Source organism: Camelina sativa, chromosome 17 (assembly GCF_000633955.1).
Source record: "Camelina sativa cultivar DH55 chromosome 17, Cs, whole genome shotgun sequence".
NCBI lineage: Eukaryota > Viridiplantae > Streptophyta > Magnoliopsida > Brassicales > Brassicaceae > Camelina > Camelina sativa.
Window position 1 is genome coordinate 30372844 of NC_025701.1, and position 24918 is coordinate 30397761.

Genomic DNA, 24918 nt, shown 5'->3' on the forward strand with positions numbered 1-24918 from the left:
TAAACACGGCCAGGGACCAATGATGCAAATATGGAAGACTTTGGGGCAACTTTGTAAATCTTCAAAACTTGTGGGAAAACTTCCAATTTTGACTTTGGCCTAGCATCGATCGATGCATATCAATGTGTCGATCGATGCATTCTCTAAATTTCGTCTCCCAACTTCGTAGCTCAGCTTCAATGCTTGATTAAGCTCCAAATCCTCCAATTTAGCTCTATTATGCTCCCATCCATGATAATTCCTATAAAGACTCAAAAAGACTCTAAAGACACCAAAAGACTCTATATATAAGACTTATATCACGGCTAAAAACACCTAAAAACCATGATATATCAGGTCCGCGGGACGGGTTGTCACACTAAGAAAATAGAGAGTAGAGAGAAACTGTTGGACATAATTTTAACCATAACGACATGAACCAATACGGGCCATAACGACAATTGTCGAGCCAATACGGGCCGTAACGACAAGTGTCGAACCAATACGGACTGTAACGACAAATATTGAACCAATAAGAGCTGTAACGAAAAATATCAAGCCAATATGGGCCGTAATGAGACCGACTGTGATTTGTTACGACATTATCAAGAAAATATTTGACTTAATCTCGTGAAGAGAATATTCAGACCGACCCTATCTCATGAAGAGGCGGTTATTCGGGTCTAAATCCCATGAGGATTAGGGTTTAAGAGAATTAGCTATAAAAAAAGATCCACCTCTACACAATAATGATAAAGTTGAGAGCAAAGCAAGAGACTTAAAGCACAAGACATACGACTCAATTCCAGAACACGGCTAGTGTTCATTGATTCATTGTGCTTTGAATTCTTGTATTTGATCTCGATATCTTGATTAATAAAAACAACTATTCAACATCTATTTCTTGTTTCTGTAGTCTCTAAATGAATCGATTACTTTTGTCCAAACACTACTGTTTCATCATTTTTGAGAGAAAGTATCGAGTCTCCAATTTTTTACATACGGACCTAAAATGGATGTGTTGGTGTGCGTCCATGAAAAAAACAATGGTATTGCTTTCGCCATCTCAAATCTCTTGTAAGTAAATTAAAAGAGGGGTTTTGACCAAAATAAAATACAGTAAAACCTCTATAAATTAATAATGTTGGGGCCAAGATATTTTATTAATTTATAGTGATATTAATTTATCTATAAATTAATAATTATTATTTTATAGTGTAAATTAATAATTATGAATTTATAGATATATTTTTAATTGTTTATGAATTGAGACAATTTTAGCAAAATAAGATTAGATTTTCGGATGTTGTAAGTTTTATGGTTTAGGAATTGAACTTGTAATATTTAGAAAACATTATTGACAATTAATTACAAATACTATAGACAAATTGACTTATACACATGACATACACAAACTCAAATTTATGAATAATAATATCAATTGTCCTATCTTAATAGTCTGTCAAATTATCAAATTGTAAATGATGCATATCTAAAAATTGAAAACTTTAAAAATTTAACTATTTTTATGACATGTTATAGAATATTTTAGAGATATAGTTATAGTTTAAAAATACAACATTAGAATTGTTCTACAGAAATGAGCTTTAAAAGAAACATACATTAGTATATCAGTATATATATATATATATATATATATATGAATTTACATAATTATTAATTTATGATACTATTGGGACCATATTTTACATGGGGATTTTAAAAAAATTATTATCTTATTATCTTATCGAATTTTGTTAATTTTTACACTGGCCCGACTTAGGACCAGCAAAATTTATTTATTGTGTTTATTAATTTATAGAGTATTAATTTATAGAGGTTTTACTGTATCATGATGATATAAGATGTCTGAAATTTTTAATGATATACTCCATAGAATGTAATTATTTTTTTTTTTTGGCAACATATCTTTGAATATATGTTTTTGGCAACATATCTTTGAATAAATTATTTTTTTTGGCAAAATATCTTTGGATATATGAACAATTTTATTGAGGCATTAATATATAGAATAACTAACAATAGCTAGAAAAAAATAAAAGAAAATATAGAAGTTTGATTTCAAATGTTTTAAAGCATAATAAGTAACATATATTGCATGGAAATTCAATTCAAATTTTTTCAAACCTTCTATCTATATATTTTAAAATCAGCATTATAACATTATATATAGACCAACTAAATGCTCAATTGTCATACTAATAATTCTCTCAGTCAATTGTCAAAGAATAAATAAATATGGAGAAGACATTTTCAGTACTATTGGTTTTCATCATTTTCTTCATAATTTTTGCTTCCGGTATTATTTTCTATATTTTTTTTAATTAGTTAGGATGTGAATACATTTACAGATTTACTTTCAACGCATTTACTAGAAACTAACTAATATTTTAACTACATGATGCACCTAAATGGATGCATAAATGTTTTGATCACTTAAACAAAAACCTGATTTAATTTTAGTTTAGTTATTTTATCACTTTAATACACTATGATTTTGACAACTACTTTTACAGTTGAAAATAAAATGCAAGCAAATGCATGCATGGAAGGTCTCGGTAATTGCCAGCAATGTGATGCAAGATGCAAGGCCAAGTACGGACCAGAAGGCAAAGGCAGTTGTGATGTCAGGAATCAATTGTGCACGTGTTACTACCCATGCGGAAAAGGTCCTTCGTCACTCGGCCCACTCCAGTCCAATACATGCAACGCTGTACTTCCCGTGTGCGACGATAAATGTGATAGTGAGTGTTGCAACCAAATATGTGCGCAAAATTATTTACTAGGAAGTGGACTTTGTGACAGCAATGGCGGTATTTATATGTGCAAATGCCAATATAGTTGCTAAAATTATTTCAATTCTTTTAAAATAGGCAAAACCGATTAATTGTCTTTTTCTGTTTCAACTTGGATGTGACAAAATTATTATTATTATTATTATTATTATTATTATTATTATTATTATTATTATTATTATTATTATTATTATAAAGCTGCACTTATGGTTATGGATGTTCAATTTTTATATATTGATTTTTAAAAATTAAGAAAATATATATATCATTTGCTAGGTCCGATGAGAGTGAATGAATTTTTGAAAAACCTCAAAAATAACCTACAACTTTTTTTGGCAGTGTAGGTGAACATGTCAATATAATCGTTTATAATATTACTTATATTAAATTTACCAATAAAATATTTTTGATTGAAAGGAAAAATAGTAATTTTGTGACTTTAAACAGTAATATTCAATTTAGTTTTGAACACCAAAACTGATATAATATCGTGAAAAATAAGTTTATGAAATATGGTGGGTATTAAAAGATGACAAATGTGTGTAAATTGGTTCACAAAGTTAAAACATCTTCCGACTTTCAATATGCGTTGGAAATTGCGGTGAGTTTTACTTGGGTTATAACATGTTTGGGCAAAGTTAAGAATTGATGAAAAGGTTATAATATATGATATTTTGATGAATAAAATAAAAGAAAATTTTATAATTACTTTTTTTTACTGGGTAAACTTTCATTAGGATAGTAAATTAGGTGTTACAAATAGGAATCTGACTTAGCAAAAGTCATCACCTGTACAAAAGCGAAAAGACTAAAAACACTATTCTAGTCTTTGGAGATGCATGTTATATAACCATGATCTTTACAAAAAGAACAAAATCATTTCCTGACTAGAGAGAGAGCAAAAGACTCATAGGACTAAACTCACTCATTAAAGAAAAGGTGTGCTAACCAAGAAGAGTAACCAGCCGCTACATAGGAATGCAGTCGATTGTCCTCATTTACACTTCTAGCAATGATAAAGCTCATCTATTTGCTGCCCCTGATTCACCAACTAAACGCCATTCTCCTAGCAAGTTTAAAACCAATAGAACTTGGGACGAATGGAACCTAAAGAACGGCCACGCCTTTGGTCTATTGACTGCACCTACCAAAACAGAATCCTCCAACGCAAAACAAAATTTACCAAATTTGTGGCTTAGCATGCTTTCCACTGCCCCCACCACACTGATCATAAGTTACCTCATGTTTTGATTTCATCTTAGAAAAAGGTCTCTTGATGTGGAGAACAACCACTCCTAACACGTTATTCAAAATCCAGGAAGCACCTGCAATTTCATTCCTCTTTGACCAAGAGACTCCGGTATTATACTTTATCCAATCAGGCTTCGGAGGATCCCAGATATTAGAGTCCCTCAAAGGAGGATTTGTAATACCATTCACCGGTTGATCCGAAGAGTCACTTTCAGGGTCTTCCACCTGTTGTGCATCGAACCAAACCTCGACATCCTCTTTGATCTTCATTGTCGTCTCTAAAGGAGAAAAGCTTTTACCTTGGAAAACAAGGAGTTACAGTTCTTCCAGATTCTCCATAGTATCCAAGGAAAGCTTCTCCTAATCTCTTCATGCCACAAAATGTTATCCATGTTAATTAGCAGATGATGAATATGAGGGAAGACTGACTCACCACCATACATGAAATTTGGAGAAGGATAGTTAGAGAGAGCCCAAATATGACGAGCCAGAGAGCAAGAGAAAAACACATGACAAATTGATTAACCAATCAATCCACAAATCGCACAAACTCCATCAACTCGTAAACCCCTACGAATTAGAAGGTCACCTACTGGGAGAGCTCCACTCAGCATTTTCCAGAGGAATACTTTAATTTTTGGTTCAGTCTGCAGTTTCCAAACCTGTTCTTTTAGGCCATTGATGGAAGGAAAAGCGGAGGCTTCCCTGATGAGAGGATCTTTAGAAATCTGATTAGCCAGCCAATAACCTAATTTGACCGTGAAGTCACCACTTCTAATGTGTTTCCAAGCCTATAAATCATCCATAGAAACCGATGGTTTTTTTTCCTTTATCCTCAGCACATCATTAGGAAAGAACAACTCTTCAAACTTGTCATTATTCCAATCTCTTCTGTCAAAGTCGATCAAGTCGCTGACCTTGAGATTGATATCAATGAGATAATTTTTAATCCAAGGTGCTATCATACCTCAATCATCCAACCAAAAATCACACCAAACTCTTAAGCTAGTGCCATTTCCTACTCTGTCGATTAGACCCTTATTAAGCAACTCTCTTTCATGGAAAATTTTTCTCCAACCAAAGGATGGCCTAGTGCCCAAAGGATCATTCTGAAATGTCCCTCCAGGAAAGTATCGGCTTTCATAAACCAAAGAGAACAAACTATCTGGCTCTTCAATGATTCACCAGGCCTGCTTCGCCAAAAGTGCTTGGTTAAAAAGAGTGATATCTCTAAACCCATACCACCTTGGTGTTTGGGGAGGCACAACCTATCACAGCGTTTCCAGTGAATCGTTCTGACATGTTCACTTGAGCTTCATCAGAAATCTGCCAAGGCGCTTGACAGGTTTGCACACAATTTTTTGGGAAGCTTAAAGCAATACATGGCATAAACGTGCATTGCTATTGCCACTGTCTTAAGCATAATCTTTTTTCCTCCTTGAGATAAGGTTCTTGCATACCATCCAGAAAGATTTTTCTTGACTCAGTCCTTTAGGTAATGTAATATGGCTATCTTTGATCCACTAAAACATTCTGGGAGACCTAGATAGGATCCTTCTCCAACTTGATTCATGATTCCAAGTCTATTTTGAATATCAGCTTTGATCACTTCTGGAACCTTTTTACCAAAGGTTATTGAGGATTTGTTGACATTAATAACCTGACCAGTGACATCCCATTAGCCTTCAAGAGTATATACTCTTAAGCGTCTCTACTTCCTCTAAGTTTGCTTTATACAAGAAAAGACTGTCATCCGCGAACAGCAAGTGATGTATGGTAGGTCCATTTTCCGAGAAATGAACACCTGAGATTTTCTTTTGGAGCTGAGCCTTGTTGAGCAGGTGAGTAAGACCTTCTGTGCACAGAGCAAAAAAATAAGGGAGAGAGAGAATCCCCTTGTCTGAGACCTCTCTATGGAATGATCATTATCCAGGAAATCCAAACCTGGTGAAATCCCAATGCGATTAGCAGAGCTCTTAGATAACACCACTCGACTCTATCAAATATCTTGGACATATCCGACTTGACAGCCATATAACCAGAAGAAAAAGCATTTTAGTATTCAGAGAGTGCACTAATTCATGTCTAATCAGAATATTGTCAGTAATGAGCCTGTCATAGACAAAAGCTGATCGAGTGTCAGATACAATACTAGGAAGCCACAGCTGAATTCTTCCAACTATGACCTTGGAGATCACCTTGTATAAGACTAAACAAGGGCATATAGGACTCAAATCAGGCATGGTTTTAGGATGGGGGATCTTAGGGATAAGAAAAAGATGGGTATAATTCCATTCTTGAGGCATGTAACCATTTTGGAAGAAGTTTTGTACCTCAACTATCACTTGAGCCCCCACTATACTCCAATATTGCTGAAAGAAGAGAGCTGACATGCCATCTGCACATGGAGCACTGGTGGGATCCATGGAAAGTACTGCTTCTTTGATTTCTCCTGGAGAGATCACCTTAGTTATACTCGTGTTCATCTGATTGGAAACTCTAGGCTGAAGGTCTCCAAACCAGTTAACAAAGCTAGAAAGATTTGAAGACTTGAATATCTCTTGGAAATAGGCTGAGGCTACGTCCCCTTTCGCTCCTTCTAAGAACTGACTAATTCCATTCACATCCTCCAGCTTCTCGATCATGTTTCAAGCTCTTGATTCCTTGACATAAGCTTGGAAAAACTTAGTGTTTCTATCCTCACACCTTATCCATTGTTTCCGACTTTTTCTGGCTCCAAAAGATCTCTTCTTCTTTATAAGTGTGGGCCAGTTCTTTCTTGAGAGTTACAATCTGGTAGAAACTTGGATTAGGGCGAGATTGTTGATCCTCCAAAGCTACCTCGATCTTTCTTATATTATCTTTGGAGTTTATATTATTCACTCTCTTCCAAGCGCTTAGAGCACTACGACAAAGCCGAAGTCTGTTAGCCAAGAGCCTCAAGTCAATATCTCAAGATCCCCAAGCATGGGAAATAATCTCTTCGACTCTAGGTTTATTGAGAAATATTTTGTTATATCTGAAAAGCCCTTTGTATGAATCTTGAGAAGTTAGAAGATGAATAAGAACAGGCCTATGATATGATCCTCTCATTTCCAAAAACCACTGGTTTGACGCCGGGAAAAAAAAAGAAGCCAGTCTTTGTTTTCAAAAGCTCTATCCAACCGGTTTTGGATCCAAAGGTCATATCTTCTTCTTGCCCAAGTTAAATTGTTTCCATTGCTTGAGAGTTCCTCCATTTCACAAGCTGACAACATCTCATTGAAAGGTTTGAAAAGAGAGTTTCTAGGTCCCCCTATCTTCTCTCCATTATGGCAGATATCAGTAAAGTGCCCTACCATATCCTAGCTTTATTTTCTCAAACTTCCAATCCTTGAGATTCTTTCCCACACCACTTTCCTTTTCTTGAAATCCGGATCTTCATATATACAAGAGAACAAAAAAGAAACCGCTCCAAACTGAACTTCCATGTCTATCAGATTATTGTCTGCATACTTAAACTCGATTTGGACACTGTTCTTCCAAAAAAAAGCTAGACCTCCACACCTCCCAACAAGTTGGATAGTATAAGCACGGTCATAACCTAGAATACTTTACAAATCTACTAATATATTCCTATTGTGCATCGTCTCTATTATGAACAACATCTCAGGGAAGTGGTTTTTACGCAGCTCCTTGAGACGAGGAAGAGCCAAGTCTTCAGACCGTCCCAAACCTTTGCAATTCCAACTCGGAATTCTCATTGAGACCACCTCTAAGGAAGTAAGCTTTGGATGTTTTACAGTGCTTGTATCCTCCTCATCTGCTTTCCTCTAATCTTTCCTGAGTGTTACGAAATATAGATCATATATAGCTTTGAGACCCTCCATCAATGCTAGGCAGTTTGTTTTTTGGTTTCCTTGTATTCTTTTGAGGTCTACGTCTTGCTTTAGGTTTTTTTGGATAGTGCCGGAAGGACAAGCTCCAAAAGAACCAGTCCTAAAAACCGTTGCACTATCCTGAAAAGGTTGGGATAAAGCAAGAAAGAGACCTGGAATTTTTGGTGATTTTTGACAAATGATTGAAGAACTCGGCTTCCCCAAAACAATTCATCTCTAAATTCAAAGGGGAATCTTGATCTTTAGAAGATGGCAACTTGGAAGAACAGCACACTCCCGATAAGGAAAGAGCCGCATTGTCATAGCCGTAAACAAGACCTTTGTTCTTGTTGATGTCATGATGAATAACAAGTAGAAGTTCCAGACGGAGAACGGATTTCTGAGCTATGGGATCTTTTTCAACCTCACCGATCATCTTTTGGATCCTGTCGACTTTAATTTGAAAGTCGTCCATTGTATTTGCCTTCAAGTATTGCCTCATACCTTCTAAAACTTCTTTTGCGATTCTATGTTTGCATGTACTAGGACCAATCCCTACCTGGTCTTCCCGCAAGATGCCAAAGAGGGGATCATATTCTTTGAGGAACAACTTCTTAACCAGACTAGGAACCTGGATCCCCGCTTTTCTCGCTTCAGCTTCATCTTTTTTCTTGTTAGACAATATTGGACAAGAATCCACATCATGCTTCAGACGCTGACAGAGAAATCAACGCTTTTGGATTCTTTCGTATTGGAATTTTACAATAGTCAAACCTCCATTAGGTTGAGCAATGACTTTGGAATTACGAAGAGGCCTTGAGATATCAAACTGAATTTTAACTCAAACAAAACCATGAATTTGGGGTTTGTCTGGATCAAAAGCTACCTCCTTGACCTCACCCAGTATTTAACCTAAAGTCGTAGTGGTTTTTGCCGTGTAATAGTTAACAAGAAGATTCTAAATCTGGACCCAAATTGGAATTGTTTAAAATTAATTGCAGGAGGAATGTAATCTAGAAGGTAATCTAGAAGGTCTGCCATCACGAAAGGAGCGTCTTCTTCTTCATCTTTAAGAGACATGGCCAAAAGAGCCTTATCAATCGCCAAAGACATTATTGAACTTCTAATTTTGGATCTCAGAATCGCCGAAAGAACACATATATGGCAAAGTGAACGAAGAAAAAAACTAAGAATATCTTGTAGAACTCTTATGGAATGAAAATAACCAAAGGGAATGAGACAGACGAATCAGAAAAAAAAAAAGAAAAAAAAAAAAAAACAGACGATGATTTTCCTTCACAAACACTTTTGATGGAAAATATTTGAGGAGAAAATGATGAAACATAGTGGAAAACAGTAAGACTCGACAAATGAAATGAAACGACCCGACCCGTTTTTTTAAATAATAAATATATAATATAATAAGTAACTACAACTAGTGGTCTCATACCCACTAGCCACCTAACAACAAACACAACCAACAGCGGAATAACAATACCAATATCCAATAAATATAAATAACCAATAATCAAATATAATCATAATCCAATAACCAATCATCAGGAACATGATCTCAGCAACCTAGCAATGTTTCTAATGACCCAACTCTAGCAACCTAGCAATGCCAGACAACATCCAATCGAGCCCCTAGAACATCCTCCTCTTCATTGCCTGGATTCCACGATCACACTTTGCCTTTACCTGTACCACAAACACATATTGCAATGCATGATTATTTAATAAACACTCAGTAAAGCAATCCTTCCATCTACTGGGCTATACACACAAGCAATAGAGTCATCTCTAACCATTAAACAACAATCAACAATCAACAAATAACAAACCAGGACTCTACATCGACCGACACCAACATGCATCGACCGACACCGAATGGGTATGCATCGACCGACACAGGGTTGCATCGACCGATGCTCGATGCACTTGCATCGACCGACACTCGCACTGCATCGACCGACGCATGCTCGACATAACACGAAAACCCTAGGGTTTTACGCGCTGTCCTCGCACTTGCATCGACCGACGCAAGATATGCATCGACCGATGCAATGCCAAGCATCGTGTTTTCCCCGAAGCTTCTCGCCGGATCTTCGTTCCTACAACCACAAAACTTGATCCCAAGCCACAAGAAAGCTTCCAAACGTCCAAAACAACGATCTAACAAGTCTAACAACACACAACAAGCACATTAGAGAGTTCTCTAGCTTAGATAAGCCATGGTCCTGCACTTACCTTTGTCAAGACGAAACTGAACCTCAAACAAGCAAAAACACACTGCCAGGAAGCTCCTACAACGATCCCAGCTACAGATCTCTACAGGAACTGCCTCAAATCAACCAAAATCTCCAAGAACTCTCAAGAACTTTTTCTCTCTTCTGTTTTCTCTAAAAACGGCCAGTCTCGACTAATGAGACAAAAGAAACGATTAAGGGTTTTTCCTTCTCCCATTGCCCAAAACGCAGCATTTGACTTAAGTCAAAACGCACAAAACTGAACCTGCATTGACCGATGCAATCCCCAAACCAGGATTTCGGTTCACAGATGTTACAAGAAAAGTGTTTTTCCAACCTACAAGTTTTCCTCTTGACTTAAACAAAGACATTAAGTAAAATCTTGAACCAAAACGAGTCTGTTTAAAATGGACACAAAATATATTTTTGATTTAATTACTTAGACCATCTCCACTAGAGCAACTCATATAAGTTGCTCGTAATTAAACTAATCATATGATTAATATTAAACTAATCAAGGCAATCCATTAACAACTTTAAACAAAATCACTCTTCCCCTAGAGAACTCCTATCAAAATAATTAATCATTAAGATAATAATTTTTAAAAGAATTGTTTATTATTTATCAAATTTTAATAAATTATTTAATAATCCAAAATGACAAAACAATTCATTCAATTACTTATATTACATTAAAAAGAAAACAAAAATATTTTACATAATTGGGAAATATTAAACATATTTTACAAAAGACGAACATAAAAAAAAATTACATCGAAAACAAACATATTACACTATATTTAGTTGTTAAAACTTTTAGAGAAAATTATTAATTTGTATAGTAAATTTATTTATTTAAAAAACGTTTAAAAAAAAAAAAAAAATCACACTGAATTGTTTTTAAGTAATAGGAACAATTCACATAAAACAAATGTCAAGGCAAGTATAGAGCTGGGTAATGTCATCCAACTGCCTTCACCACATGAGACTTCCCACACACAGACACATGTCGATTGTGAAGTAACCTTCGTTGTAGAATGGTATAACCATAGCCATTAGTAGGGGGATAAATCGAGCCTACTTTAGTTCTACAACATCCTTACACCGTTCACAATCACTGCTGCTGCGAAGAATATGTAGCAGAGCATGAGGCAGTGTTTGGGCAAAGCAGAGCTTCAACTCCAAGTATAGGCATGTCTATGTAGACTAGGGCATAAAAAGTGGGATAGGCGGTCCCGCCAAAGTCTGGGAAGGCCTTGTAGAATAGCCAGAAGACGCAAGGAGATATCACACAGCCCATTGTGGTTCCAATAGCTTGGCTCAAGAACATTGATCTTGGTGAGGCTAATGTCATGTAACCGGTTTTGAAATCTTGCATAAGATCCGAAACTGTTGATCCAAAATATCATAAATCCCACAAATCCTCCTAAATTCTACTTTCAGTACACCCCCCCCCCTTTTGTTCACTTAAGATACAAACTGTATATCGATCTAAGAAACAACCACTTTAAACAAACTGTATCTTATATATAAGGAGTAGTGGATCTCATGTTTTTCCCATATCAAGTGCGAGAAGCGAGATTGACTTAAACCTTGCACATTTACCTTTATGGCAGAAAAAGCTTGGCTTCATCCGCCTGTGTCCATCTAAATGAGTTTTAGAACTCTTCTAGTTATGAAGAACTGATGGATTGAGATTGTCCATCAACCAAACAAAGATACTGAATTGACTTGCAGTTCAAAAGTTGTAGAACAATTCAATTTCAATATATTAAGGTGAACTGCGAACTAATAACATTGGCAGTAGCAAGAATATGAACGAAACATATGACACAAAGAATGATAGATACAAGGATCTATAGAATTAGAGCTCACCTTGGCTATTGTATTTCTCATACAGATGTGATAGCTCTGAGTAATTTGATGATGTGAGACCACCGGTTTGTTCATGGAAACACAATCTTTAACATCGGAAACCTCTACATGAACAATGAACAAAAGAAATCGCAATCAAGATAATGAAGAAAGAAAAAAAGTTATCATCTTGAAGCGACATTGACGATCAACATAACATCCCCTTGAATTTGTTCAAAGCAACATCATTCCCATCAATGTCCTGCCTCCAAAATACATCTCAGTTTTTTCAGATTTAGTAGAATCAATCATAATAACCTAAAATGCACCTGGACTATTTACAAAACAGTAATGCAAGAGCTAGACGTGATGCAACATTGTTGTGGAAGTTGCATACTAAGAATTTTGCATCATGGTTAAAGGAACAGGCAAGTGTCTTTTATTAGTGAAACTTATATACAAGTTGCATACCAAAAATTTAAGCTGACTTCTGTCAACTGTAGGTGCATATTGATTCAGAAACACATGGAGAAACTCTTAAATGGTTGGCGTATGGTCCGCGTAGGTTGTGACAACCCGTCCCGCGGACCCCACTAGCCCCCCGCTAGCTGCCCCAACGGACCGTCCGTGGACCCTGCTAGCCCTCCGCTAGCTGGCCTAACAGACCCCAAGCTGGCCCTGCAGGGCATCGATCCTAACCCATCACTGTGGATATCCCAATCCACCAGTAGGTTATTGGTGCACCAGGTGTTCCTCGAACCCTGGTCTTTACCCTTTAACAACCTTCCCACAGGACAAGCTGTCACCAATTGATCTGCAGATCCAGTGCAAGAGACACTGCAAGAGACACTGCAACCTTTTAAGCTGACTTCTGTCAAGCTGTCACCAATTTATATACAAGTTGCATACCAAAAATTTAAGCTGACTTCTGTCAAGATGTCCCAAATTTTTAGTGATATACTCCATAGATTTTGTAATTATTATGTTTTTTGGCAACATATCTTTGAATATATCTTTTTGGCAACATATCTTTGAATAAATTATTATTTTTGGCAAAATGTCTTTGAATATATGAACATTTTTATTGAGGCATTAATATATAGAATAACTAACAATAGCTAGAAAAATATAAAAGAAAATATGGAAGTTTGATTTCAAATGTTTTAAAGCATAATAAGTAACATATATAGCATGGAAATACAACTCAATTTTTTTTCAAACCTTCTATCTATAGATGATAAAATCAGCATTATAACATTATATATAGACCAACTAAATGCTCAATTGTTATACTAATAATTCTCTCAGTCAATTGTCAAAGAATAAATAAATATGGAGAAGGCATTTTCAGTACTATTGGTTTTCATCATTTTCTTCATCATGTTTGCTTCCGGTATTATTTTCTATATTTTTTTAAGTTAGTTAGGATGTGAATACGTTTACTTTCAACGCATTTAGTAGAAACTAACTAATATTTTAACTACTTGATGCACCTAAATGGATGCATAAATGTTTTGATCACCTTAAACGAAAACCTGATTTAATTTTAGTTTAGTTATTTTATCACTTTAATACACTATGATTTTGACAACTATTTTTACAGTTGAAAATAAAGTGCAAGCAAATACATGCATGGAAGGTCTCGGTAATTGCCAGCAATGTGATGCAAGATGCAAGGCTAAGCACGGACCAGAAGGCAAAGGCAGTTGTGATGTCAAGAATCAATTGTGCATGTGTTACTACCCATGCGGAAAAAGTCCTTCGCCACTCGGCCCACTCGAGTCCAATATATGCTACATTGGAGCTGGCGTATGCAACGATAAATCTGGTCCCTCGTGTTGCGACCAAAAATGTGCGCAAAAATATTTACTAGGAAGTGGATTTTGTGACAGCATTGGCCATATTTATTTGTGCAAATGCCAATATAGTTGCTAACTGTTTCAATTCTTTTAAAATAGGCAAAACCGATTAATTGTCGTTTTCCTGTTTCAACTTGGATGTGATAAAATTAGTAATGAATTATTATTATTATTATTATTATTATTATTGAAAAGTTGCACTTATGGTTATGGATGTTCAATTTTTATATATTGATGTTTAAAAATTAAGAAAATATAAATATCATTTGCTAGGTCCGGTGGTTAACGAGAGTGAATAATTTTTTGAAAAATCTCAAAAAATAACCTACAATTTTTTTTGGCAGTGTAGGTGAACAGGTCAATGTAACCGTTTATAATATTATTTATATTGAATTTAGTAATAAAATATTTTTGATTGAAAGGAAAAAAACTGTTATTTTGTGACTTTAAACAGTAATATTCAATTTAGTTTTGAACGCCAAAACTGATATAATATCGTAAGTTTATGAAATATGATGGGTATTAAGAGATGACAAATGTGTGTAAATTGGTTCAGAGTTAAAACATCTTCCGAACTGCAAATGAAAATTGTGGTGAATTTTACTTGGATTATAACATGTTTGGACAAAGTTAAGAATTGATGAAAAGGTTATAATATATGAGAAATTTTCATATTTAATAAGTTATACACTACTAAATAAAATAATAATTTGATTTCTTAATGAAATCTTACTTATATTTTTTTAACTAAAATACTTGTGGAAAATGACATCAGAAAACGTAACACGAAGAATTACGAAACAAAAAAACAACGCGACGTGCGTTTTTGAAACATTCAAACGACGTGATGGTAAACTACAGAGAAGGCCTTATCCTTCCTCCAAGCCTCTATACACTATTCGTCTAAGCTTTAACTAAAATCAATGGCTTCCACTTCCACACTTCTTCTTCAATCTCTCTCTTCTACTAATCTTCACATCACAGTCCCAACAAGAACCTACAGCGTCGTTCGTAGAACATTCAAATTTACAACGAAATGTTCATCAAAACCAGAGCCAAAAGATCAGTTCCTCGATCTCACGCCCGCACCTGAATCAATCAACACAACAAGCGCAGAGAAGTTCCCAATAGAGAAACGAAGAAGATCAGAGATCGTACGAGACAGAACACAAAGAGGAATCGAGAAACCAGAGCCACCAAACTTCGAGATTGGTTGGAAAAGAACAAAAGAGATCAACTTGGAGAAACCTAAAGGTTATGTAATAATGGATTTTTTAGAGAAGTTCGAAGCTTTAATGGCGAGAGATTTCGGTTCGAAGGAGCTTTTAGCTATAGCTGGTGAGATAGTCGCAGAGAGAGCTAGAGAAGAAGCTGAGGTTTTGAGAGATGATGGTAAAGTTGAAGAGAGAATGGTCACTGAGCTCTTTAGGGTTTTGAAGTTGATGGAGATGGATTTAGCTATGGTTAAAGCTTCTGTTAAAGAAGAAACTTTGAATGAGAGGATTGAACAAGCTAGAGCTAGGTGTAGACAAGCTATTCTTGTTGCTAATTCTTTCTAATTCCTTCTTCTTTTTATATTATTATTACACAAAACAGAGCTCCATCATCTATAAAAGATCTTTTTTTTTTTTGGTTCTGGATTATACATTGGATTGAAGATGATAGAAATCAAAACAAAGATTCATGCTTTTGGTTATTTTTTGAGTAAAGTTTTTAATTAATTGAGAAAATTTGACTTCCACTAATTCCAATTTTTTAAGATATATTATCACCAAGTCTCATGCTTTATTGTAAACCACACAATCATAAAAATGCAAACTTTATAGTTTAAACCATTCAACGAAAGCTTCACAAGACAGCACAAGACAGAAACAATGGTGGCACTCAGATTCTACACTGTAGTAGAGATGTCGCTACCATGTTTATGTCCATGCCCATCATCATCGCCGATTTCACTTTCGTCGTCTTCTCCGAGATACCATCTCCGTAACACAGCAAAAAGGAGATTAGATTCATCCAGAAACTGTAGAACTCTGCGCATAAGTTGTTCATCTTCCTCCACTGTCACTGACCAAACAGAACAATCTTCTTTCAACGATGCTGAGATGAAACTCATTGACGCTTTGATCGGAATTCAAGGCCGTGGCAAATCCGCTTCTCCTAGACAGCTCAATGTATGATAAAAACTTTTTACTTTCTTTGATTTTCCCTGCATGTTTTCTTGATTAAATGTCTGATTTTGAGAAACATTTATGTTGTTGTTAGGATGTGGAATCTGCTGTGAAAGTTCTTGAAGGTTTAGAGGGTATTCAGAATCCTGTATGATTGTTTTCTTGTGAAACCCTTTTCATCATCTTCAAATTATCAAAAACTCTGTTATGTTTTGTTCTTTGACTGACTCATTTGGTTGTGTCTTTTGGGAAATGTTTTTGAAATGTTTAGACAGATTCTGACTTAATCGAAGGCCGTTGGCGATTGATGTTCACCACAAGACCTGGAACTGCATCTCCAATCCAAGTCAGTTCTTCATCATCATATTCCCACTTTTTACATGATTTTGATTTGTATGTAAGAAGGAATTTGTCTCTGCAGAGAACATTTACAGGAGTAGATGTGTTCACTGTGTTTCAAGATGTATACTTGAAGACAACAAACGATCCTCGTGTTTCAAACATTGTTAGATTCTCTGACATCATTGGAGAGCTAAAAGTTGAGGTGAGCTTCTTCATTCAACTCTTTTGCATCTAAAGACTGAGAAATCAATGCGTGTTTAATTTGTTTCATCAACAGGCAGCTGCATCGATCAAAGATGGGAAACGGGTTTTGTTCCGTTTCGATAAAGCCGCTTTCTCTTTGAAGTTTCTTCCTTTCAAAGTTCCATATCCAGTTCCTTTTAGACTTCTTGGTGATGAGGCTAAAGGTTGGTTAGATACTACTTATTTGTCGCCTTCAGGAAACCTTAGGATTTCAAGGGGAAACAAGGTAGATGAGTTTCTTGATTCTGAAATATTAAAACTGAGAGCTTTATAGTGTTTTTGATCCATAAGGAGATATATCTGTAGCGCAGGGAACAACGTTTGTTCTTCAGAAAGAAACTGTACCTAGGCAGAAGCTGTTAGCCACCATATCTAAAGACAAAGGAGTAGCAGAGGTAATGTGTAATGCCTTTGAGAAACCTGAAAACACAATTGATATTTTGGCTTTGAATGGAATTAATGGATCTGTTAGTATAAGTGCAGGCTATAGATGAGTTTCTTGCTTCTAATTCTAATCCGGTGGAAGATGATTACGAGCTTTTAGAAGGAAGCTGGCAAATGATTTGGAGTTCACAGGTCACTTCTCTGATAACTTCAGCTTTTTTTTCTGTCTTGAACAAGCAACTTATTCGTTTTGATAAGTGTTTTGTCGGTTTTTTGTGTTTGTAGATGTTTACAGATAGTTGGATTGAAAATGCAGCAAATGGTCTTATGGGAAGACAGGTAAACATTTTTGTTAGAATGTCTTTAAGTAGTATTCAGTTGCTTCAGCTTGTTGAGGATTTGATTCAGATCATCGACAAGGATGGGAGGATAAAGTTTGAAGTTAATATCATTCCAGCATTTAGATTCTCCATGAAAGGCAAATTCATGTAAGTCTCTCTTTGTCTTTTAGAGTGTCATTTTAATTGCTATAATGTAATCTTGTTTCTTGTTTGGTTTCATGAACTATCAGCAGAAAATCAGAAAGCAGTACATATGACTTGAAGATGGACGATGCAGCAATTATAGGCGGTGCATTTGGATATCCAGTCGATATAACAAACAAGATCGAGCTTAAAATTCTGTAAGATCTCTCTACAACTTATGATGATGCATTAACTCATTAAGCAAAAATGTTGGTTCTTGCTAATACAAAGATGCTTGCTTACTTTGATGTTTTGTAGGTACGCAGATGAGAAAATGAGAATAAGTCGAGGATTTGATAACATTATCTTCGTTCACATCCGAGAAATTTAGCTGCGTTGTTGTTGTTCTATGCTCTTTATTTGAAAATGTGAAAAAATTTAGCATGTAAAAAACTGTCAAATGTTTTAACAACAATGGATTTAAGGTGATTGTTGGTTTTTTTTTTTTGGATGTATAACAAGAACCAGAAAAAACAAGAAAACTACATGAGAATGATGATGATATATGTGTTTCGCTACTAATGTCTAAATTAAAACAAAATTAAGTAATTAACCTTAAACAAAAAAAATGGAAGTTTTTACTTTTTGCTCCAACTTGCCTTGATCATAAAACAAAATGTTCAGTAAATATTTTATTTCTACCGAGAAAATACGAAAATCTCATTAAAAAAGGAAACTTACCACTAACAGCTTCTGGTGACATTTAATTAGTCTGTAAATTCCCATTTTCACATCACATAGAAAACTAGAAATAACAACAAGAAATGGAAACTGTAACATTCTAAAGATTCATTGTTAACAAAAACAACAGAGAAACATAATACTGATTTTTCCAGGATTTGCTCCCTCAAATCTCTCCCTTCAAATACTCTTCCTTATTTTCTTCTATTTCTATTTTGCTTTTTCTTCTTGCGAAGATCTCTCTCTATTTCTCTGTTTCGTGTTTTTTCTTTTTTTTTTTGGGGTCTTTCTTGTTTTGTTAATGGATATGGATGAGATGAGCAATGAAGACAAGACAACGACAGAGACTTCGGGCTCAAGTGATTCAGTCTTGCCGCTCATGAAACGCGTGAAACCTACTGTTGTTGTTGAAACGCCTCCTGCCTTGTCTAACACGGTGACAACAACGAAATACAAAGGAGTGGTTCAGCAGCAGAACGGTAATTGGGGTGCTCAGATTTACGCGGACCATCGGAGGATTTGGCTTGGAACTTTCAAATCCGCTGCTGAAGCCGCCGCTTCTTACGACAGCGCATCCATTAAGCTTCGAAGCTTTGATGCTAACTCGCACCGGAACTTCCCTTGGTCTGATTTCACGGTCCATGAACCGGATTTTCAAAAGCCCTTCACGACAGAAGCTGTGTTGAACATGATCAAAGAAGGTTCTTATCAGCACAAGTTCAGAGACTTTCTCAAACTCCGATCTCAGATGGTGGCGTGTATCAACATCGGTGGATCAAAACAAGTTCAAGGTGGAGGAGGACGAGGAGAAGCAGCTCAAGAATCGGGAAACTGTTTTTCTTGGACGACGGAGCTTTTTCATAAGGAGTTGACACCGAGCGATGTAGGGAAACTGAATAGGCTTGTGATACCTAAGAAGCACGCAGTGAAGCATCTGCCTTACATAAGCGATGATCACAACGAGAAAGAAGAGGGCGAGACAGGAGGAGCTGTGGATGATTTGGAAGACATAGAGTTTTACGACAGAGAAATGAGACAATGGAAGTTTAGGTATTGTTACTGGAAAAGTAGCCAGAGCTTTGTCTTCACCAGAGGATGGAATGCATTCGTCAAGGCGAAGAATCTCAAGGAGAAGGATATTATCGTCTTTTACGATTGCAATGTCCCGAGCGATGCCAAGACATTAGAAGGCCAAAGCAAGAACTTCAAGATGATCGATGTTCATTACTTTTCAGGCAACGGTTTCATGGTTCCTGAGGAAGTCAATAAGACGGCTCAGGAGAGTTCTGGTGAAGAAATGAAGACAGGAAACGTCTTTAGCTCAAAGTTAGAAGATGAAGAACCCAAATCTGAGGAGAAAAAGGGAGGAGGGTTTATGCTGTTTGGTGTTAGGATCCAATAGCAACTTTTGTTTCTTAGGGATTTTAGCACTATGACTTAATTAGAGTTTGGTTTTTGCTTTGTATTTTACATAGTCTATTTATTTACAGACTTGGTGCTTTTGATTTTAATATATAACATTAATTAGATTAAACGTCTCTCTTGAGTAGATAACACAAGAAAGAAAGCCAAAAGAGGCTTCATGGCTTCTTTTAAGAGTTTAGACAAAGCCACTGGCACTGCTAAAAGCCTAAAACCTACCATGAACAAAACAATGCCAACGAAGACATTGACTTAATGTCACAAAATGAAGCAGAAATAAGAGTTACAACTCTCTCTCTCTCTTTCTCTCTATCTCTCTCTCTCTCTCTCTACTCTATATACTCCTTTAAGATTGGGTGAGTCTCCGCTTACATCTCCTTCGAGTTCCATCACCCTTGATGTCAGGAGTATCTTCTACAACAGTTTCTTCTTGTACAACCAAACCTCGGTTTCTCGATAGTTTTCTTATTGGTGTCGTCTGAGAATCTTGTGTGAAATCTGCTGGAGCAGAGGGACAAGATGATGAAGCGACTGCAATTTCCCTGTGTGGCATTAGCTCCTCACCCAGTGGAACCACTTCAGACATCAACTGTTCGACATATATCATCACCAAAAAGAAAAAAAATCAGACACTTTCAGGACATAATTTAGCAATCGAGAGCATGAAATGAGATTCTATTTTATTACCTTCCAATCTTTGAAATCTAATCTGAACACAAAATGGTTATAAGTGACTTCACCCGACATCACCAGGTCTGCAGCAGGTCCGTTTCTTGGTACTGTTGAAAAATTAGAATGATCACATATTAAGTGAAACAAATCAAATATCAAAACCAGACAGAAAGAGAATGGACTAGTGATCTTACAGGCGAAATGTGAACCATTTTTATCGACAATAATCTCAACTCGTCCATCTTTAGCCAAGAAAGATAGAGCGAACAAATTCTCTACAGTCTGTGCAAATGACCGCCTGTTGAGCACCAAATTCTCAAGTCGCACGCGCTTCTTTCGCCCCAAGATGGTAAACATTATTGCCATATTCTTGTCTGTATCAGTCTTCTCTTCTGATTGTGTATCATCTACCTGGTAATTGCAATAAGTACTATAAATCAGCTTATTTATTTGTTATCCAAATCCTAACTACATAACACAGTCAACATGTTCCAGAAAAACCATCGCATCATATTTCACAGCAGAAACATTGCAACATAGCTTCATACTCGTAAACGCACTAATCAGGCTGAGATAAAAAAAAGCGCTCAAAGAATCAAGGTAAGGAGATGTGAAAGTTAAAGATGTGCAGTCACGACTCACAAAGGAATATAGGACTAGAGATACTACATAAGTGGAATCAGTTCAATATTGCTCATAAACTCAAACAAAATGAAGTCTGCAAAATATATTATTACCTCATCTGGACGAACGCCTTCACCAAGCTTTGTACGTTTTCTGTTGGCAGCCCTCTTCTTTTGCTTCAGTTCAGTGTCCATAGGTCCCAACCTGGTCGCAAAACAGATTCAAAAAAAAAAAAACCTTTGTTTAGTCAAACTATCCTCAGCTGTGGCAAAGCCTATGCAATAATATAAAGTTATGAGAACTCACATTGTTGAACAACCACATGAAACTAAAACAGTAGAACAGACAGCAACCCCAAGATCCTTCCACTTCATAGACACTTGAGCAGTCTCATCAGCATCAATTTCCAAAGAACCCTGACCAAACCCACTGATCAAAGCATTAACAAACTCAGCAGGTGAAACCCCATGAGTAGACTGAGACTTCACAGATGTCATTAAAGTGTTTGCTATATCAAGAAGTGCCTCTGCATCAGCAATTTGCTCCCTTGGCTTCCGAACTGCAAGTTGTAACCAAAACCCAAAAAAGGAAGTCTTTTTTAGCAAAGACAAAATTGGAACTTTTCACATACTAATACTAATCAAGTTGAAATGAGACTAAAGCTTACCGTGCTGGTGCAAGTTCTCAACTTCATTAATAATTCTAGTGAATTTGTCTGAATCAATCCTCATCAAATCATCTTTAGAATCTGCAAACAAAAACAAAGAAACATCAGAGAAATCACCCAATTAAAAAAAACCCTAAATTGAAAACGAAATTGGGGGAAACGAATCAATGGACATAAGAGTTGAAAATGTTTACCGCTGATTTTGGTCTGTAGAGCGAGATACTGAGATCTGAGAATTCTCCGATCAGAAATCCCTTGTTCTTCTTCTTCCTGAGTCGGAGGAGGTTCGTCGATACGTACGGAGCCATCTCCGGTTTTTCTCTGTTTCTCCTTCTTCACAGACCTCAATCGCTCGGGCTCTTCGTCGTCGGCTTCTCTTCCGCCACCGCTGTTTCCGGTGGGTTCTCTTTCTCGCTTCACCGTCCTCTTCATGGTGATTTCAGAATTATCGAACAAGGAGAAGCGAAATGAAGAAGAAGAAGTGGAAAAAAGAGAAATTGAAAACCCTAACGGCAGATTGAATTTGGGGATTTTTGTTTTTTTTGATATTTTTGAGGGAAAAAAAGGAAGAAAGAGAAAATTTCGATGATTTTTTTCCCGCCGAGTCCATGAGGTAATATAAAACAATTTAACAAAAGCTTTTCCAATTCCAATGAAGTCACTCGTGTTCACGAAGCTTTGGGTAGGGCCGAAGCAATTACGGTAGTTTATTTATTTTTATTTTGGTTCATAAGATGTAAAACTTTTTTTTATTACTAGTATTGTTTAAAACTTGGTCAATTATCATAAATACCACTAAAATAGGTTTTTATTCCAAAAATACCACAATTTAGTTTTTTTTCCAAAACTACTACTAAAATGTATTTTTTTCAAAAATACCACATAATTGAACTAAATTTCTAATACTAAAAACTAATTCCTAAATTATAAATACTAAACCCTACCCCTAAAACCTAAACCCTAAAACTAAATTTGTCAACCCAAATATTAAAAAAAAAAAATCTACATGCTTAAAATTCAATTTTTTGTGTTAGTGGTAATTTTGGAAAAAAAAACTAAAATGTGGTATTTTTGGAAAAAAAACTTTTTTAGTGGTATTTAAAAGAATTTCTCTTAAAACTTTACAAAATAATTTTGGGCAAATGAAAAAAAAATTGAAAAATGTATATCTAAGAAAAAACAATTATAAGTTTACAACTAAGATTTTATTATTTTATAATTTACCTAGGAAAAAACGCATTTATTTTTGTTTTTTTTTGTTAAATTGGGTAAACATAATTTTAAGGATTTTTAAAGAATGAAAATGTAAAATAATTTTGTTTTATAATTTTACTAATAAAATTTCGTATCCACGAACTAAAAAATAAAAATAAAATAAGATGACAGATACAGTATTTTTTAGATAATTTTAGAGTTACAGATTTAATTGTTACAAAAAGGAACAAAAAGAAATCAGTTGAAAATAAAATAAAAAAGAGAACAAGAAGTCAAGAACCATACCAAACGAATACACTTGTAACAAGAACTAAAAGAATAATACTCTCTCTGCTTAATGGTTAGTTTGACGTTTTAGGAAAAAAAAATTTGTTCCTAAAAGATTAGTTTTCTCATATTTTTAATATATATATATATATATATATTTAATTTTTTACTTGAGTGGAAAATAGAAAAGTGGGAAAGAGGAAAGACGTTAAAAGCATCATTAGTGGGGTTAATCAGGAAGAGAATTGATTTAAAAATAATATATAATAATAAGAGGAAAGAAAAAATAAAAGAATCGGTACTTCAATTACTTGCTGAAGAATCGGTACTCTTAACAAATAGTCACTAATAAAAATATAAAAATATATATATGATTAAAATAATATTTTAAAAAAAAAGTAACGACATCATTGTTACTGCAGTAATGATGGTTTAAGCGGCAATGAATCAGGAGCGGATACGTGGAAGCGGAACCGTTTAGAAGTGTAGAATCAAATTTTAAAAAAAAATTAGGAACTGGGTACGTTTCAAAAACACATTTACAAATATACATATATATATATATATATGTATTTATTATATTCTTTTATGTCTTAATATGTATAAAAAGTACTAACCATCAAATTATGAGATACAGAGGGAATAACGCAAAAGTAAAGAAGAAGAAGCGAATAGATTTAATCAATTAAAAAAATCATATTTTTTTATGTTTTAATATGTGTGAAAAGTACTAAATATCAAATTATGAGGGACGAAAAAGTATCTAACTGTACATGTTGATGTCTCTATCTTCCAATAACTGTAATCTTATATGATGTCATATAGTCATATCTAACGGTGGAGAGATTCAAACATCAACTCAAACCGGCTACTATTGTTGTTGTTGTTCCCTTGTATAATTGTTGTTAGTTTGTTACTGCTTGAGATGTTACGTTAGTCTTCACTGTTTCCTTTATTTCTAATCAAATGCATCTATGTCTCATGAGTATGAGCTTGAAGCTGAGGGGTCATGATGAATGCTTTAATTTCTAACACTGATCAATAAGCTTTAAGGTGATGGGTCATATATAGACATGAGCTTAATGATCATGTTATGCTCCTCTTCATAAAAATTTAAATCCGGATAGACCAATTTGGTTGTTGGCTTTATATAACTTCATTAACATGTAATTTGGATGATGCTCCATATGCAAAAATATTGTATCCCTTGTACTTGTGTCTTCTTGTAACACACATAGTAAAATCACAAAATTTCGTAGAGTATCTCAGAAAACTAAATCTCTGGAGCAAGAATCGAACCTAAAGAGTAAACAGGAACTACCGAAGGAACATCGTTTAAAGTAGTTAAGAGGAATGTTTCCTTCATAGAAAGAGCATCAGCATAAAATAGCATATTCGTATCATTTCAGATTTGTTCTCTATAAGCATTTATTGGGCCTTCTGTTTTATGTAGTTGTTGGGCTATCATTTGAACCTGAGCTTGATCAATGATCGTTACTTTTTTGTAGTCGTCAAACCTGAGCTTGAATGCTTGATCATTATGGAAATGCATAAATGTAGCCGAGGGGAACTGGGAAAGGCTGCTCCGTATGGTTCTTGTATCTTTAAACATCTCGTAATTAATCACAACCACTAAATTATTTACAAATTGTTTCGATAATTTTTTTTTTTTTTGGTCGCCTACAAGTGTCAGCTTATGTAAATATTTTTCGTAAAATATTTTTTTTTCCTGCCAAGAATAGAAATATTCATTTCACAATGAAAATGTAGGTTACACAATTATTAAAAGTAACCAAATCATGGTCTCATGCAAAAAAAAAAAAAAAAAAAAAAAAAAAAAA

General features: G+C 35.2%; 6 protein-coding genes across 8 annotated transcripts; 5 read left to right on the forward strand and 1 right to left on the reverse strand.

Annotated features, from left to right (window-relative positions):
• LOC104758403 (defensin-like protein 183) lies at positions 2210 to 2910 on the forward strand. Its single transcript, XM_010481263.1, has 2 exons — positions 2210 to 2299; positions 2517 to 2910. Exons 1-2 carry the CDS (start codon positions 2239 to 2241, stop codon positions 2846 to 2848), a joined length of 393 nt encoding a protein of 130 aa, XP_010479565.1. The 5' UTR covers positions 2210 to 2238; the 3' UTR covers positions 2849 to 2910.
• LOC104758405 (defensin-like protein 183) lies at positions 13339 to 13941 on the forward strand. Its single transcript, XM_010481264.2, has 2 exons — positions 13339 to 13399; positions 13610 to 13941. Exons 1-2 carry the CDS (start codon positions 13339 to 13341, stop codon positions 13939 to 13941), a joined length of 393 nt encoding a protein of 130 aa, XP_010479566.1.
• LOC104758406 lies at positions 14641 to 15496 on the forward strand. Its single transcript, XM_010481265.2, has one exon. It carries the CDS (start codon positions 14789 to 14791, stop codon positions 15422 to 15424), a length of 636 nt encoding a protein of 211 aa, XP_010479567.1. The 5' UTR covers positions 14641 to 14788; the 3' UTR covers positions 15425 to 15496.
• On the forward strand, positions 15644 to 17974 carry LOC104758407 (probable plastid-lipid-associated protein 12, chloroplastic). 3 transcript variants are annotated; one of them, XM_010481268.1, is made up of 11 exons: positions 15644 to 16039; positions 16131 to 16184; positions 16308 to 16382; positions 16458 to 16580; positions 16656 to 16847; positions 16933 to 17016; positions 17105 to 17197; positions 17291 to 17344; positions 17414 to 17493; positions 17577 to 17687; positions 17788 to 17974. In XM_010481268.1, exons 1-11 carry the CDS (start codon positions 15740 to 15742, stop codon positions 17858 to 17860), a joined length of 1239 nt encoding a protein of 412 aa, XP_010479570.1. In that variant the 5' UTR covers positions 15644 to 15739; the 3' UTR covers positions 17861 to 17974. The 3 variants fall into 3 exon arrangements, with proteins under 3 accessions (XP_010479570.1, XP_010479571.1, XP_010479568.1); XM_010481269.1 differs by having other exon boundaries at positions 17580 to 17687; XM_010481266.1 differs by having other exon boundaries at positions 17291 to 17493.
• On the forward strand, positions 18518 to 19612 carry LOC104758408 (AP2/ERF and B3 domain-containing transcription factor At1g51120-like). The gene has a single exon (XM_010481270.1). The coding sequence runs from the start codon at positions 18518 to 18520 to the stop codon at positions 19610 to 19612; it is 1095 nt and encodes a 364-aa protein (XP_010479572.1).
• On the reverse strand, positions 19762 to 22115 carry LOC104758409 (non-structural maintenance of chromosomes element 4 homolog A-like). The gene is made up of 7 exons (XM_010481271.1): positions 21790 to 22115; positions 21596 to 21676; positions 21235 to 21487; positions 21042 to 21132; positions 20499 to 20715; positions 20320 to 20411; positions 19762 to 20221 (listed from the first exon to the last, which is right to left on the reverse strand). Exons 1-7 carry the CDS (start codon positions 22025 to 22027, stop codon positions 19979 to 19981), a joined length of 1215 nt encoding a protein of 404 aa, XP_010479573.1. The 5' UTR covers positions 22028 to 22115; the 3' UTR covers positions 19762 to 19978.

Bases quoted from the DNA above. Each gene is read 5' to 3' on its own strand.
- LOC104758409 (XM_010481271.1), bottom strand. From the start codon at position 22,027: ATGAAGAGGACGGTGAAGCGAGAAAGAGAACCCACCGGAAACAGCGGT. The intron at 21,133-21,234 runs GTGAGTTCTCAT...TTTTGCGACCAG, and splicing joins TCATGTGGTTGTTCAACAAT to GTTGGGACCTATGGACACTG. The intron at 20,412-20,498 runs GTAAGATCACTA...ATTTTTCAACAG, and splicing joins AAATGGTTCACATTTCGCCT to TACCAAGAAACGGACCTGCT.
- LOC104758406 (XM_010481265.2), top strand. From the start codon at position 14,789: ATGGCTTCCACTTCCACACTTCTTCTTCAATCTCTCTCTTCTACTAAT.
- LOC104758403 (XM_010481263.1), top strand. From the start codon at position 2,239: ATGGAGAAGACATTTTCAGTACTATTGGTTTTCATCATTTTCTTCATA. The intron at 2,300-2,516 runs GTATTATTTTCT...CTACTTTTACAG, and splicing joins CTTCATAATTTTTGCTTCCG to TTGAAAATAAAATGCAAGCA.
- LOC104758408 (XM_010481270.1), top strand. From the start codon at position 18,518: ATGGATGAGATGAGCAATGAAGACAAGACAACGACAGAGACTTCGGGC.
- LOC104758407 (XM_010481266.1), top strand. From the start codon at position 15,740: ATGGTGGCACTCAGATTCTACACTGTAGTAGAGATGTCGCTACCATGT. The intron at 16,185-16,307 runs GTATGATTGTTT...TGAAATGTTTAG, and splicing joins TAGAGGGTATTCAGAATCCT to ACAGATTCTGACTTAATCGA. The intron at 17,688-17,787 runs GTAAGATCTCTC...GATGTTTTGTAG, and splicing joins AAGATCGAGCTTAAAATTCT to GTACGCAGATGAGAAAATGA.
- LOC104758405 (XM_010481264.2), top strand. From the start codon at position 13,339: ATGGAGAAGGCATTTTCAGTACTATTGGTTTTCATCATTTTCTTCATC. The intron at 13,400-13,609 runs GTATTATTTTCT...CTATTTTTACAG, and splicing joins CTTCATCATGTTTGCTTCCG to TTGAAAATAAAGTGCAAGCA.